Consider the following 15,537-nt stretch of genomic DNA (forward strand, 5'->3'; position numbering starts at 1 on the left):
CCGAGCCCGCCCCGGCGCCCCGCCCTGCCCGGGATGCTGCGCTCGGCGGGGCCCGGCTCGGTTAGACTCGGCTCCTCGGCTACACTCGACTAAACTCGACTATTATCGGCTGGATTCGTCTCTTCGGCTCGGCTCGGCTGAACTCGGAGCCGCTCGCTGCGTTCAGCTCAGCTCGGCTCGGCTGAACTCGGAGCCGCTCGCTCCGCTCGGCTCAGCTCGGCTCGGCTCGGCTGAACTCGGAGCCGCTCGCTCCGCTCGGCTCGGCTCGGCTCGGCTCGGCTCGGCTCGGCTGAACTCGGAGCCGCTCGCTCCGCTCGGCTCGGCTCGGCTCGGCTGAACTCGGAGCCGCTCGGCTCGGCTCGGCTCGGCTGAACTCGGAGCCGCTCGGCTCGGCTCGGCTCGGCTCGGCTCCCCGCGGGCGGCGCCGCCTCACCTTCAGCGCGCACGGCTCGGGGCTCTCCTGCTGCCGAGCCCCGCGGGCGGCCCGGCTGTCGCACGGAAATGCCCCACGCAACATTAGACAAAGCAGTTTCTATGTTAAACCCTTTCTACCCTAGAAGGAGATAACTTCTCTACCTCCTTCGTCTTATTTTTCTTCTTTGATTTCAAATCAGACTTACAAAAACCTACTCCTCAAAAAGACTTGGTAAGTAGTCAATAAAGTAGTCCTGTCAATTTCATAACCTAAAGGTATACTTATGTTTCCACAAAAAATAAACTACATGACAGTCCTACTCACTGTGTCAAACCTTATTTAAAATACTCACCAAAAAAACCCAAGATAAATAGTTCCACAACCAAAACAAAACAAGCAACACTAACTAAAACCATCCATCAAAACACATTGTGTTTATCAGTCACCAATCCTAAAAAAATCTCTAGGCTGTCCGGGGAAGGGAATCCACATCAGGTACGAAGGAAGGCTGCCTCCCCTGCTGGCAATTTCCTGCAGTCACCGACCTGTGGCCCTTGCCCAGCTACAATCAAGAACACCAAACATCACTGCATGATCTTAGCTGCACAGCAGCCACAAACCCACAGGTCTGCTACTCACCATTCTCCTAAGAATGCCCGGATCCTCGGGCCGCTTCGGCCACGCCCTCGTGGCAGGGTCTGCCTGGGAAATGAGGAGACGAGGAGATGCGGCATTCCCGAAACGCAAGCGCACCCTGGCTCCCACTCACTGGTTCCCTAACAGAAGGTCACCCGTCTCATGGATGATGGGAAGGCAATGCAGGTTCTATTTCAGGATTTTAAGTGCAGTTTTGATCCTGTCCCTCGCAGAATACATCTGGAGCAGGTGTCCAGGTGTGAGACAAACGGACACAGGGTGTGCTGGCTGAAGAATAGGCTGATGTACTGGTTTTCAATGGGATAGGATCCATTTCCTTCCCAGGGAGCGGCAAAGAGCTGGGTTTGGATTCAGGACGGGAATGTGGCAGACAGCACACACATGGCTCGGATGTTGCTGAGCGGGACTTGCCCTCCTCAAGAACTTTGCAGTGTCACATTGGACAATCCATGTCCCATGCTCTGCCAGCAAAGAGGTGAGACCATCAGCATTCCCCTCCTCATTCCTGTGTCCTGCTTAAAGGAGAATCTTCCACCCACTCTGCTCCAGAGAGCTGGCAAGTGCCCATAGGGAGCCCCCTTACCCCTCCTGGGGCACTGCGGAGGGCGGGGCTGAGGCAGGGCTGTGATGGCACAAAGGAACAGAGCACTGGTGTCAGGCAGGGCTGTGATGTCCCAGGGCTGTGCTGGCCGCAGCACTGTGACACCACTGTGACATCACCGCGCTGTCGCTGGGTGAGACAGGCCAGCGCTGGCAGCTGCCAGTGCAGTCGCGATGGGACGTGCTGGAGCCATGGGTGACGGTGATGTCCTGGTGACTGCGCTTGTCCTGCTGCTGGCCGCCGTGACTGTCTGGTGGGCCTTTGGCCACCGGCAACCACGGAGAGTGAAGTGGAGACGGTGCCGCGGGGTCCGGCCCAGAGGCTCATGGAGGAAGCGAGGAGCCCCTGTGGCTCCCAGGTTCCCCAGGCCTCGGGCTGCTCCTGGCGAGCAGCCACGTGCTCCCGCCAGCCCCCTGGGCAGCCCCTGCGGCTGCGGCCCCTGCCTGGCAGTGGCCCGGGAGCTGCAGGAACTGATGCTGCAGCTCTGGGATGGCAACAGGACACGTGCGCCCCTCTACTCTGGGATGTGGCAGGCATTGTGGAAAGAGCTGAAGGAGCTACTGGAGCGAGGCCACCTGCCCTGCTGTGCCTCGGCCAGCTCCTCCACAAGCCTCCATCCCTTCCAGAGGCTGCTCCCAGCAAGATTCTCCATCCCTGGGAGAGCCTCAAGGCCTGCAAGGATGGCACAGCAGGGGGGAGCCACACCAATCCATGCAGGAACCTCAGGCTGTCAGAGACCCTGCACCCTGCCAGCAGCCTCTGCTATCTCTGACAGCCTCCATCCCTCGCAGAGGCTCAGTGAGACCTGTCAGCCTGCGGAAGGAGCAGAGCCCGTGGACAGGTCTCCCAGCTCCCTTGAACTCACGGACATCAACGACACGGGCGCAATCCTGACCCTTTACGTGTCAGGTGAAAGCCAACAAGTCCAAATGGGAGCCCAGCCCGATGCGGGGGAGCCTGCTCAGGAGCAGCTGACGGGGCAGCAAGAGTCCTGGAGCCAGCAGTGGTCATCCCACAGCGGCCAGGACAGCCAGGATGCTGTGCCGGTTCTGCCAGCTGGCAACAGCCCGAGCCTGGTGGTGGAGACGGGCCTCCAGACACCACGGAGCTTCCTCCATCTGCAGGAAGCTGCTCCGAGACACCCCTCGAGTGCCGCGAAGGGCTTTCTAGTAGCAGGTGAGATCTTCTGAGGAGCTGCCTGAGGCTCCGCCGGGGCTCTGGAGGGGCGCGGCCAGGCCAGGCCAGGGCCCCTGAGAGCAGCCTAGTCGCTGGCTGTTTCCAGTGCCTTCGATGGCCCGGCTTGAAAACGCCCTGTCTGCTTTGCAGCCGCCCCTGGGTCTCCCCCGTGCCAAGCCTCGGGCTGCAGCCCCGGCCGTCGGCAGGAGCAGAGCCCAGCCCACGACGCCGGGGACAGCGCCGGTGCCGCCCTGCCCCGCTGGCCCGGGGCTGCCGCAGCCGCCTGTGCGCGCTGCCCCGGCCCGGCTCTGCCGCTCGCCAGCCCGGCGGCTGCAGGGCGGTGGCCGCTGCCCGGCGCGCAGCAGGAAGCGGGTGAGAGCGCGGCGGCCCGCGGGGGCCCGGCCCGCTCCACTCGCGGGCACTTGCGGGAGGGGCGGGTCCTGGGCGCAAGGCTGATGGCTCGCTCTTGGCCGCAGGGCAAAGGAGGCAGCGGCAGGAGCAGTACCTGCTGGGCCCGCAGCTGGGCAGCGGCGGCTTCAGCACCGTCTTCTCGGGCATCCGCCTCTCGGACGGGAGCCCGGTGAGTGGCCGCGACGGCCGGGCGTGGGCGGAGGGGCAGCGGCGGGGAGGGGCAGGGCTGGAGCTCAGCCCTCCTCTCTCCATGGCTCGCAGGTGGCCCTCAAACGCGTGGCCCGGGAGAGCGTCCTGCAGTGGGACGAGCTGGTGAGCGAGCGGGGCCAGCGGGACAGAGCGGGCGGGCAGGGAGAATCCCGGGGCGGGCTCAGCGTGCGGAGCCGCAGCCCCGCGGGCCTGGGCACGCCGAACAGCGGTGCCGGGGCCGGGCAGGGGCACCCCCGAGCATCCCCCGGGCGGGAGGAAGCGCAAGCGCCTGGGAGGCTGCGGCAGGGGGCACTGGGGCATCCCGGGCAGGGCGCAGCGCAGCCCCAGGGCAGCAGCAGCAGCAGCACCTGCCGCAGGCACTGATTTTCTTCTGCTCACAGCCCGACGGCACCCGCGTGCCCTTGGAGGTGGTGCTCATGGAGAAGGTGGGCTCTGGCTGCCAGAACATCATCCAGCTGCTCGACTGGTTCGAGTTGCCGGACAGCTTCATCCTGGTGCTGGAGCGTCCGGGGGCATCACGGGATCTCCTGGAGTTCCTGCAGGAGCAGGACCAGGGGTTCCTGTGCGAGGAGCAGGTGCGCTGGCTTTTCTGCCAGGTGCTGGAGGCCGTGCGGCACTGCACCGCCTGCGGCGTCCTGCACCGGGACATCAAGCCAGAGAACCTCCTCGTGGACCCGGAGAGCGGCGACCTGAAGCTCATCGACTTCGGTTGCAGCACCTTCCTCCAGGAGCGGGCCTTCACGGACTTTGCTGGTGAGCCCATGGCCTGGGCCCTGCTCCTGGTGCCAGGCACTGCACGGCCCCGTTCCCTCCCGGGCCGCGGCCTTCAGCCAGCTGCCCTTTGGCACGGGGCGGATGCCGTGCCCCAGGAGCCGGCTGCCGGCCCTGACGAGAGAGGGGGCGGCAAAAGCGGCTCCCGGCCCCTGGGCTCAGCGGGCCCACAAGGGCCTGGGCTGCTCCGCTGGCCTTCTTGGCCTTGCGGAATGGTTTCCTGCCTTTGGCCAGCTGGCTGGGGGATGCGGGGTGGCCTCGGGGGGGAAGCTGTGGCCGCGGGCGCAGCCCCTGCCTCGGTCAGGAGGCTGGTGCCAGGCTCTGGAAGGCAGCAGCCTGCGCCCGGCCAGCGCCGCCTGTCTCCCCTAGGAACGCGCGTGTACAGCCCGCCCGAGTGGATCTGGCTGGGTTACTACCACGGCCACGCGGCGACCACCTGGTCCCTGGGCGTGCTGCTGTACATCATGGTCTGCGGCAGCCTCCCCTTTCGGGACGACCAAGCCATCGTGCTGGGGAAGCTCTTCTTCCGGCGGCAGCTCTCTCCAGGTGGGTGTCCGGCCTCAAGCCGGCGGGCTTTGGCAGCTGGCGGCGCACGCCCGGCGCGGCCCAGAGCGCTCGCGGCACGGCCCGGGCCCCGCGGGTGATGGGGGCAGCTGGGCAGGAGACTTCTGGTGGTGACCGGCGCTTTCTGGCTTCTCTCCCCAGAGCTCCAGCACCTGATCCGATGGTGTTTGGCCAAGCACCCTGCGGACAGGCCGGAGCTGGAGGAGATCTCGCGCCACCATTGGGTGTGGGGCCGGCGTTTTTGATGCCTTGCCGGAGCCTCTGCAGCACCCACTTACCGAATCCCACGCAGGACTGAGGACCTGGAAAATAAAACAGCAAACCCATTGCGGTGTGTCAAGGCTGGTCCTTGTCAGCAACTTCAGCTAAAGAAACGTCTTGGGAAAAGGGGGAATCAGAGTGCTGCCTTCAGCCTTTGGCAAGCTTTCCATGCCTGTCCTCCAGAGTGGTACTTTATATCTTCAAGCTCAGGCCATAGTGCGGGTCGGAGGGGCTTTGTCGAGCCAAGAAATGCAGCAGTGAAACAACAGCTGCCCTTGCAAAGTGGCAGGGCTTCTTGGTGTCTCTTGAAGTGACACACAGGTCCATTGTCCATTCCAAGGGTCCGTGGCTTTCAGGGACAGAGACATTCCTCTCTTACCAGAGCTCTGAGGAGAGCCGTAAGCTACAAAATATCATTTCAGCTTGAGCCCTGCTGAACTCTTTTTTGTTCTTCCTATGAAATGGGAGGCAGGGCTGGGCACTTGAGCAGCTTGGTCTGCACCATCCTAAGTCATGTGCATGGAGCCCACAGGAAATGTTGAGATGCCCCAGTCATTCCCATGGTGCTGGTCTCATTTTACCCCCCAAAAGTATCTTCTGCTGCCTTAAAAACAACCAATGGTAATGGAAAGTGCAGTAACCAGTCACAGGAAAGCACCCAGCTGCCTGCCTGTGGGCAGGTGCCATCTACTAAACCTGTGCCACCTTCTGCCTACTGCCCTGACCTCCCAAAACAGGGTTTGAGAAATAAATGTGGGATTTTTTTTCTCAGAAATGTGCCTCATCTTTCAGTTTTCTTCCCTTTTATGTTGGCTGCTGATGCTCTTGTGCCCTGAAGGGCTCTCCCAGTCCCTACCTGAAGATCTGACTTGAGCCGTGATCCTTCCAGCCGGGACGCCACTGTGACAGGATGGCGAGAGCTCTGTGTGTCAACCATCGTCTGCAGCCTGAGCTGGGAGTGGTAATTATCCCTTTTCCAGTGACCTGTGAGTGGTGACTGCCAATTGTCCAAGGGCCGTGACACATTTCCTCCAGCAGCTGGAGGTCCCTGTGTCCCCACAGCCCCGATGGGGATGCTGGTGACTGCAGGCCCAGAACCATTGAGTCCTCTGTACAAGGACTAATTGCAAGCTGTAAGGTGAAATTTTTATTATGAGTCATTTACTCCTTTAGCTATGTTATCTTTAGAATAATGTTTTGCTATTTTATTGTGTTATTCTGTTGTGTTATTGCCTTATTTTGTTGTTGTTACACAGATATTACATTTCCAAAGGTGCAGTAGTGGATCAGCTGGGTGGGGATTTGAATTCTACACCCCTGCACTGGGCCATCAGGTAGTGCTGCTTGCAACCCCTAACTGCAAATCTGTAGGTCTCAGATTCAGTCCAAGAGAGAAACAGAGAGTTTCTAACCAGGCAGAAGCCTGGGAAAGAGTTGGAGAAGAATGTAAATAATTCTTTATCTTGTTGTTCACATTGTTTATAGTTAAGTTCTATCACTGTGCATCAAGCACTCTGCACCAATGGTGTGGGCTGTTTTCACTTCAGGACCAATGGAATTGTTCCTCACGAAGCTCTGTATAAAAGAGCTGTGTATTTAAATAAACCGGAGTTTTACTCTCAGCAGCCTTCTGAGTCAGTCTTCTCATTCCCATCCTGCCTCAACAGTGACACCAGGGGAATCCTACAAACTGACATCAGGAACCTGGACTGGTGAGTTTTCTTTCCCAGGGAAAAGGGCTGGTGTTTGTGCTCAGGGCACCCTGGCCCTGAGTGGGCAGTTGACTGCAGAAAATCCAAACGACAAAGGATGTGTCCCAGACCTAAGCTGCTACCACCTCAAATTTTTGATTCCCTGACTGCCCATAGCAAACCCTAAAAACTGACATCAGGAACCTGGACTGGCGAGTTTTCTTTGCAAAAATAAGGGCTGGTGTTTGTGCTCATGGCCCCGTGGCCCTAAGCAAGCAGCTGACTGCAAAAATCCGAACATCAAAGGATGTGTCCCAGACCCAATCTGCTCCCACCTCAAACTTGTGCTGCCCTGACAGTCCCAAGTGAACCCTACAAACTGACACCAGCAACATGGGCTGCTGGCTTTACTTTCTCAAGGTAGATATCCCTCATTCACAACCAAGGCCCTGCACACCCCCACCCCCCACCCCCCCCCCGCGGGGTATCAGGCTCTGAGTGGCCTTTTGCCTCCTCATTGTCCAAACAGCGCAGGATTTCTCCCAGACCATATCTGCCTCCCAGTTACTCTGGGGTTTTTTTGGTGCCAAATGCCCCTTGCAAACTGACAGTACAAAGCTTGGGACTTGATTTTTTTCTGTGCCCTGTATCTCCTCCAGAAAGCTGAAAAATCCTCTAAATATTCCTAATAGTCCTGCAAAAAACTCAAGGAAGCCTGCTCAGCCTCCAAACCCCTTCCTGTTGCTCTCTAGCCCACAGATGTTATCCCTACCTTTATGCAGCAGGTCCTGTTGTCCTCTGAGGGTTCTGGCGTGTTCCTGGTGCGAGGGTCGCTGCCCTGTCCCAGCGGGAGGGTTCCAGTGTGGTCTCGCTGTTAGGCTTGCTGTGTTGCGCTGCTGTTGTTAGGGGTAAAAAGGCTGCTTAGGGTGAGGTTAGGGCTGGGGTGAGGGGTGATGCACCTGTACCCTAACTTGCCTCCTAAGCTGTACCCTGTAGCCCTGATCTCCACTGGACTGTCCAGCCCTCAAGCCCTCTGTCCCCCAGCCCTCAGGCTCTGGGTGTCACCCTCGAGCCTCCCTTTGTCCCTCAAGCCCCCTCTCAGCTGCCCCTCAGCTCCCGTGTGTCACCCTTAATCCCTCTCCTTTGCCCCTCAGCCCCCAAATTCTCTGTGTCACCCTCCAGCTGCTCCTGCCCCCCTCAGCATCTCTCTGTGTCACCCACTGTCCCCACCTCCTGTTCCTCCCTCAGCTCCCAGCCTCTGTCACCCTCAAGCCCCCACAGTGCCCCTCAGCCTCTCTGCCATGAAAAGACCCTAAAAACCCATAAAAATGCCCTAAAAAACCCTCATCTTCAAAATGTCCTAAAAACCCCACAAAAACACAAAACCAGCCACAGAATACCCTTAAAATACAATAAAAATACCCTACTTTAAAAAACCTCTAAAACACCCCTAAAAATCCCCAAAGAACTTTAAAAAATCCCTAAATGTTCGTAAAAGAGCTCTAAAAATAGCCCCAAAATCAATAAAACACACTGATAAGGTCCAAAAAGAAAAAAACTTCCCTCAAAAAACCTGAAAATACCCTAGTCCTCAGAGTCCTCCACATACCCCCAACAGTCCTAAAAAAGTCCTAAAATTTTTTAAATAGACATAAAAAGAACCAAGAAAATCCAAAAAAAAAAAACCCAGAAGTTCTAATTAGTACTAAGAAAGCCCTTAAAATATCTTAAAGAAAACTTTTTTAAAAGCCCTGAAAAAGCTCTAAAAGCATCCTAAACGTTCTCAGAAAGTTCCTAAAAAGCTCCTGTGAGAAAACCCCTCAAATATCCTTTAAAAACACTAAAGAAAAACCTAAAAAAGTGCTCAGTCCCAAGCCTCTACCAGTCCCTCTCTATCCAGCAAACATCATCCCTGCCTTTTAATTAGGGTCACTGCCTGCAGCTGCTGTTGGGGAAAAATGGTGTTCTAGGGGTGCTGTTTAGGGTGAGCTTAGGGTTGGGGTGAGGGCTGCTGCTGTACCCTAACCCTTCCCGGTACCCTGTGTCCTGTCCTTTGCACCCCTAACTCTCAGTGTCAGCTCTCCACCTGTCAAGTCCCCCCTCTTTGCCCCTCAGCCCGTAATGTCAGCGTGTCACCCCAAGGCCCCGACACTGTCCCTTGGCCCCCTAACCTCCACCGTGCACGCTGCACCCGGGGTGGTATTTAGGGTGCAGTTAAGGGTGGTGTGAGGGCAGGTTCACCTGTCACCCACAGGCACCACACCCACTTTGTCCCTCAAGGCACCCCCTGCCTCTCAGCCTCCTTGTGTCACCCTCAGGTACCCCACTGCAGCATCTCTGTGCCACCATGGAGCCCCCCTTTTTACTCCTCAAGACCCCTTCTGCCTGTCAGCAGCCCCCAACCTCTGTGTCACCCTCCAGCCCCCTCCCCTCAGCCCCAGGTCCCTTGGTGACACCGTGCAGCCCACAGACGTCGTCCCGGCCCGTTTCATTTCGGTGCTGTCCTGCTGCCAGGGCCGCACTATCCCCACGAGTTTGGGCTCCCATGTGGTGCTGCAGGGAGCCACAGGGGAGTGAGGGATGGGGCAGGATGGGGAGGGTGAAGGGTGGAGAGAGCGTGGGACAGCGTGGGCTGGGGAACAAATAGGGGTGAGGGATGGAGACAGGGACAGAGAAGAACAGGGCTGAGGGGAGGAGGTGAGAGAAGGAGGGGGCACCCCAGATCTCCCTGACCAAAGCTGCAGCAAAATACAATTCTGGTTGCCGGGGCAATGCCAAACACCTCCTGCAAACTGACATCAGGGACCTGGGCTGGCGAGTTTTCTTTCCCAGGGAAAAGGGACAGCGTTTGTGTTCAGGGGCCTGTGGCCTGGAGCGGGCAGCCACCTGCAAAAAATCTGAATGGCAAAGGATGTGCCCCACACCCAAGCTCCCCATATCTCAAACCTATGCTGCCCTGACAGTCCCAAATGAACCCTACAAACTGACATCAGGAACCTGGGCTGGCGAGTTTTCTTTCCCAGGGAAAAGGGCCAGCATTTGTGCTCAGGGGCCTGTGGCCCTGAGGGGGCGGCCACCTGCAAAAAATCCAAATGGCAAAGGATGTGTCCCTTAAAAAATCCACCAGAGAAATACCCATGTTCCCAAAAATAAAATTAATAAAAAATGACAACCAAATAAATGAAAATACAAAAAAAAAAAAAAACCAACAAAAAAGCTTTTACTAGCAAAAACAAAATAATTATTCCTAACTCAAGAAACCCATAATGCCTCAAATCACCAAAACACAAATACCACCTAGAAATAAACACGTGGCCAAAAGATAAATGTAACCATAAACAATATCTCCCAAACTCTCTGCAAAAATAAAACATACATGGCAATCAAATAAGGCAAATAAATCAAACCCCTATAATATAATAAGCAAAAATACAATTATCAATATTAAAAAACCTCACTAATTAACTACAGGACTACTTCAAACTAACCTAAACAAACACTACATACTCCCGCTAATAAAAGCCTCCACAACCAAATTAAAAACCTACCCTCTACTTCATGCTACAACCCATAGAAACCACTGTAAACTTTTAAAAGCACATCCTTTAAAACATAAGAACCAATCAAAAAGAAATCCTACAACAACGCTCAATCCAAAAAAACCCTTGTCATCAGCACCTGAAGCAAGAATCGTAACCAAGAAGTACCCTATGGCCCTCCTCATACACCAAGTACGAACAAAAGAAAATGATCCAAGAAATTCCTCAAAAGCCCCACAGCAAGGAACGCTGGAAAATGAGAAGCCGCGCTCCCGGCACCAGGGGCAGCAGAAGTGCCCCCAAATGCAGCAGCACAGCCCGGTTTCCACCCTTCCAGCGCTGCCACAGCTGCAGCTCCCTTCCTTTGAAGCGCCAAAAGTGACACCACACTCAGGCGCTCACCTCACTTCAACCAGGGCAAAGAAATGTGGGCTTCCCTTCAATTTCATCCCCTAGAAAAGCAGAAAACAAGGAGCTTTCCTCAAATGATGGCAAAAGGGGGATTTTTGCCTCAATTCAAACCCTTTAAAAGGAAGGACAACAGGGCAGCCCCCTCCGTTTCAACCTCAGGATGAAGAAAAGGGTGGGGAGCTACCCTCAAGTCAAACCCATCATACGACAACAATATTTTTCCCCTTCCATTTAAAAGGCAACACAGGGATTCTCTGTCTCCCCTGTGATATCCCTAACACCCTGGAAAAGGCAGGTTTTCCTTCAATCACTACCCTCAAAACCACAAGTGAAGGGGAATCCCCCACTAGTTCAGACACCGGTACCCTCAATTTGAATTTCTTTTGTCCTCAAAATCCTTTTTTTTTTTTTTCTTTTTTTCCTGGGGGCAACTGGGAGGGATTGGCAAGATGAAATTTAAAAGGGAAAGGAGAAAAGTCCCCACGACAAAGGCGCACCGGCTCACCTGTTTGGCTGCTGTTTCTCGGCACAAAAGTTTGTCCCTCGGCACCTCCTTTGAGCAAGGCTCCACGTACACAAGTGCATATCCAGGTGATCCCCCGGACCCTGTCCAAAGCGCCCATCGTCCTTCCATGAGACAGCCCCGGGAGCTCCCCATAAACTCCCCTTCTCCAGCAGCAGCTCCATGCAAAAGCCAGCTGAAGCAAACCCTCTCCCTAAAACAACCTCCCCCCGGCAGGAGCCGCCCCTCATCCTCACAGCTCACACCCGGGGCTGCTCTGAGCCCTCCTCATCCTCACAGCTCACACCTGGCGCTGCTCTGAGCCCTCCCCATCCTCACAGCTCACACCTGGGGCTGCTCTGAGCCCTCCTCATCCTCACAGCTCACACCTGGGGCTGCTCTGAGACCTCCTCATCCTCACTGCTCACACCTGGGGCTGCTCTGAGCCCTCCTCATCCTCACCGCTCACACCTGGGGCTGCTCTGAGCCCTCCCCATCCTCACCGCTCACACCTGGGGCTGCTCTGAGCCCTCCCCATCCTCACCGCTCACACCTGGGGCTGCTCTGAGCCCTCCTCATCCTCACCGCTCACACCTGGGGCTGCTCTGAGCCCTCCTCATCCTCACAGCTCACACCTGGGGCTGTTGCCACTCTCCAACAGCATCTCTCCCTCTCCAGCACACAGCCCACTTCTTACAGACACAGATCAAGCAGAAATCTACTACGGGTGTTGGTTTTTCTTAATCCATCTGGTTACACGGTTAAAACACATACATGCATTGATTGTCATTGAGAGAAAGCTTTCCCGTGGAGAAAATAGTCATTTTGGTAGCACACTTGGATACACCTTTGGAAAAAGCAGAATCAGCACCAACTCCTAAGACCCCTGCTGAGGAACCCTGCCCTCCTTGGGACACCCAAAGCGGCAGACCTCGAAAAAGGAGGGGGAAAGTCAAGCTTGGAGTGGAAAAGGAGAACATAAGTACAGCAGCCTTTAAAAGTGCCTGCACGGAGCAATAGTGGGAACCAGTCACATTTCTTCTTTCCTTGCTTTCTGTGATGACATAAATATGAAGTAAAAACACCTTGAACAAAAGGCAGAGCTCGGATTTTACAGGTCTTCATTTTGGCAGGCTGCATGACAGACGCCTCTTCCGGGACTGCGACGGAGAATGGCAGAGAACGGAGGCAAAAGGTGCCGGAGAGCCCTTCCTGTTCCCTTCAGCCCCTGCAGCTGCTCCGATGGTTTCAGGGCACTTGCTTGGTTCAGCACGAGATAAAAACCTTAGGGCATGATTTTCAAAATTACTGCCCATCCCCAGTCAGAGTTTCCTACATTCCTGGATACAAAGGAGTGGATAGAGAGAGGGCTTCTTTCCAAATGAATTTAGCCATAGATACCTATTCTTTACCAATACCTATAAAAACGAAACACTTGCCAGGTTTTAGTATTCTACACACACCCCTCCCTGGGAAGTTTGGGGCAGCTTTAGGTCCCTCTGCGGGACGGCACCCAGCGTGACCCCACACCCCTCATTCGCCCCCCACCCACTCCCCCACCGCAGTGTGCCTCCCTCTTCTTGGGACCCTGGGGTGCCCCAAATGACATCAGAGCCCCGAGTCTTCAGCCCCTTTTCCTCACCCCCAAAGAAGGCACAGAACGAGTCCAACTGCCCTGGACAGCAGCCCAGCACTCCCTTCCAGCCCTTTCCACACCTCCATCCCCCCCGAAAGGGACTCCGCCGCAAAAGGAAAGGGGGGGCAGCCCCCAGAAGGCTTGAAGCCCCCGCCCCGCCTCGCTGTCGCAGGCCAGGGGCAGAAATTGGGAGCGGCAGAGGCGGCGGGGACGCGGCACGGCCGGCACGGCGCAGAGCGGGGCCGCTCTCAGCGCGATGGTGGCGGAGCCGCAGGTCCGGCAGCGCCGGGCGGTGTCCGAGCGGCGCGGGGGGATCCGCCGAGAGCTCCGGCCCCGTGCGGGGACTCCCGCAAGGGCCGGGGGGCGCCGGGCTCCGGCCCTCGGGGCTTTATTCTCCGCGCCCCGAGCCCCGCGGCTGCGGGGGAAAGAAGCGAAGGGCGACGGGAAGAGAGGAGGGAGAGCGGGGCATGCGGAAGGGTGGGAGGGAGGTCGGGCTGTGGAGGAAAGCGGGAAGGGAAGGAAAAGGCCGGCAGGGGAGGAAGAGGGACGGTGGACAGAGGAGGGAGAGAGGGGGAATAGAACGGAGTAGCGGGGCAGGGACAGGACGGAGTGAGGGCAGTGGGAGGTCGGGTTTGGGAGGGAGAGGAGGGGACGGTCTGGGGGTCAAAGAACAGGAATACGGGGAAGAGGAAGGAAGGGTAGCGGGAAAGGGAGGGAACGGAGCTGCTTTGGGGAGAGGGGGAAATGCGGGAAAGAGAGAAAGAAGAGGAATACGAGGAGGAGGAAAGAGGGGCAGAGAGAGGGACAGGAGGGGGAGCCTCACAGAGCCCCGAGCCCGCCCCGGCGCCCCGCCCTGCCCGGGATGCTGCGCTCGGCGGGGCCCGGCTCGGTTAGACTCGGCTCCTCGGCTACACTCGACTAAACTCGACTATTATCGGCTGGATTCGTCTCTTCGGCTCAGCTCGGCTCGGCTGAACTCGGAGCCACTCGCTCCGCTCGGCTCGGCTCAGCTCGGCTGAACTCGGAGCCGCTCGCTCCGTTAGGCTCGGCTCGGCTCAGCTCGGCTCGGCTGAACTCGGAGCCGCTCGCTCCGTTAGGCTCGGCTCAGCTCGGCTCGGCTGAACTCGGAGCCGCTCGCTCCGCTCGGCTCAGCTCGGCTCGGCTGAACTCGGAGCCGCTCGCTCCGCTCGGCTCAGCTCGGCTCGGCTCGGCTCGGCTGAACTCGGAGCCGCTCGCTCCGCTCGGCTCGGCTCAGCTCGGCTCGGCTGAACTCGGAGCCGCTCGCTCCGCTCGGCTCAGCTCGGCTCGGCTGAACTCGGAGCCGCTCGCTCCGCTCGGCTCGGCTCGGCTCGGCTGAACTCGGAGCCGCTCCGCTCGGCTCGGCTCGGCTCGGCTCCCCGCGGGCGGCGCCGCCTCACCTTCAGCGCGCACGGCTCGGGGCTCTCCTGCTGCCGAGCCCCGCGGGCGGCCCGGCTGTCGCACGGAAATGCCCCACGCAACATTAGACAAAGCAGTTTCTATGTTAAACCCTTTCTACCCTAGAAGGAGATAACTTCTCTACCTCCTTCGTCTTCTCATTTTTCTTCTTTGATTTCAAAATCAGATGTACAAAAACCTACTTCTAAAAAAGACTTGGTAAGTAGTAAACAAAGTAGTCCCATCAATTTCATAACCTAAAGATATACTTATGTTTCCACAAAAAAGAAACTACACGACAGTCCTACTTACTGTGTTGAACCTTATTTAAAATACTCAAAAAAAAAACACCCCAAGATAAATAGTTCCACAACCAAAACAAGTAACACAAACTAAAACCACCCATTGAAATACACTGTTTATCCATCACCAACCCTAAAAAAATATATTTTCTACATGCCTTGTTAGTATACCTCTTCACAACTAACCTTATCCCTCACAGATTTTAATTTGAAATTAAAAAATCCAACACTAACAAACAAAATAACGTTTATACACTCTTACTCCAAATTACAGTTAAACCACAAAAATTATAACTGAAATCATTATAAATAAATACTTGTATAATGTTTAGTTACAAAAAAACCCCAAAAAACCCAAAAACCACGAAGAACTTAGCTCAAAATATCAAACCTATATTTTAAAACAATCCAACTAAGACCAAACATAACAATAATACATAAAAAAATAATACCAAATTACTACAACAAAAATTTACTTCACAATATCAATTCCCACTAAAGTGACAAACTGGGTCCGTTGCCCACTTGCTTCATGTGGCCTCGGCCTAAGATGAGTGGACCACCTGAAGAGCTGCACCTGAAATTGAGACCTGAGCAATAACAACTGCTGCCAGCCACCAGTCACTGCTCACCTTGAATGCTAATATCTGGCCTTAGTTCCTAAAAACAAAGACAAAGAACAGTGCTGTAACACAGAGTGACCATTTACGCTTCCCCTGAAAAAACAGTGACTGACCTTCTCAGGGGAGCCCCCTCAGCCGGGATGGGGCCCTCTGCCACGAATTCCATCTAGCTGCATCTGAAAGAATGTTAGGACAAAAGTCAGAGCATTGCAGGATAACTTAACAGCTCCAGATATCCTTTATCAATCTACAAATCCCATCTAGAGTCCAAATACAGCCTACATTACAGATTTCCAGGCCCCAGGACATGCCCCATTATATACCTACACCAGGTTATGCAGCAGGGCAGAG

General features: G+C 56.0%; 1 protein-coding gene across 1 annotated transcript; it reads left to right on the forward strand.

Moving 5' to 3' along the window:
* Positions 1-1,846: 1,846 nt before the first annotated feature.
* LOC121468966 (serine/threonine-protein kinase pim-1-like) lies at positions 1,847-6,348 on the forward strand. The gene is made up of 5 exons (XM_072932483.1): positions 1,847-1,915; positions 3,229-3,429; positions 3,522-3,572; positions 3,851-4,787; positions 6,323-6,348. Exons 1-5 carry the CDS (start codon positions 1,847-1,849, stop codon positions 6,346-6,348), a joined length of 1,284 nt encoding a protein of 427 aa, XP_072788584.1.
* Positions 6,349-15,537: the final 9,189 nt, after the last annotated feature.

This window comes from Taeniopygia guttata, chromosome 8, assembly GCF_048771995.1.
Source record: "Taeniopygia guttata chromosome 8, bTaeGut7.mat, whole genome shotgun sequence".
Taxonomy (NCBI): domain Eukaryota; kingdom Metazoa; phylum Chordata; class Aves; order Passeriformes; family Estrildidae; genus Taeniopygia; species Taeniopygia guttata.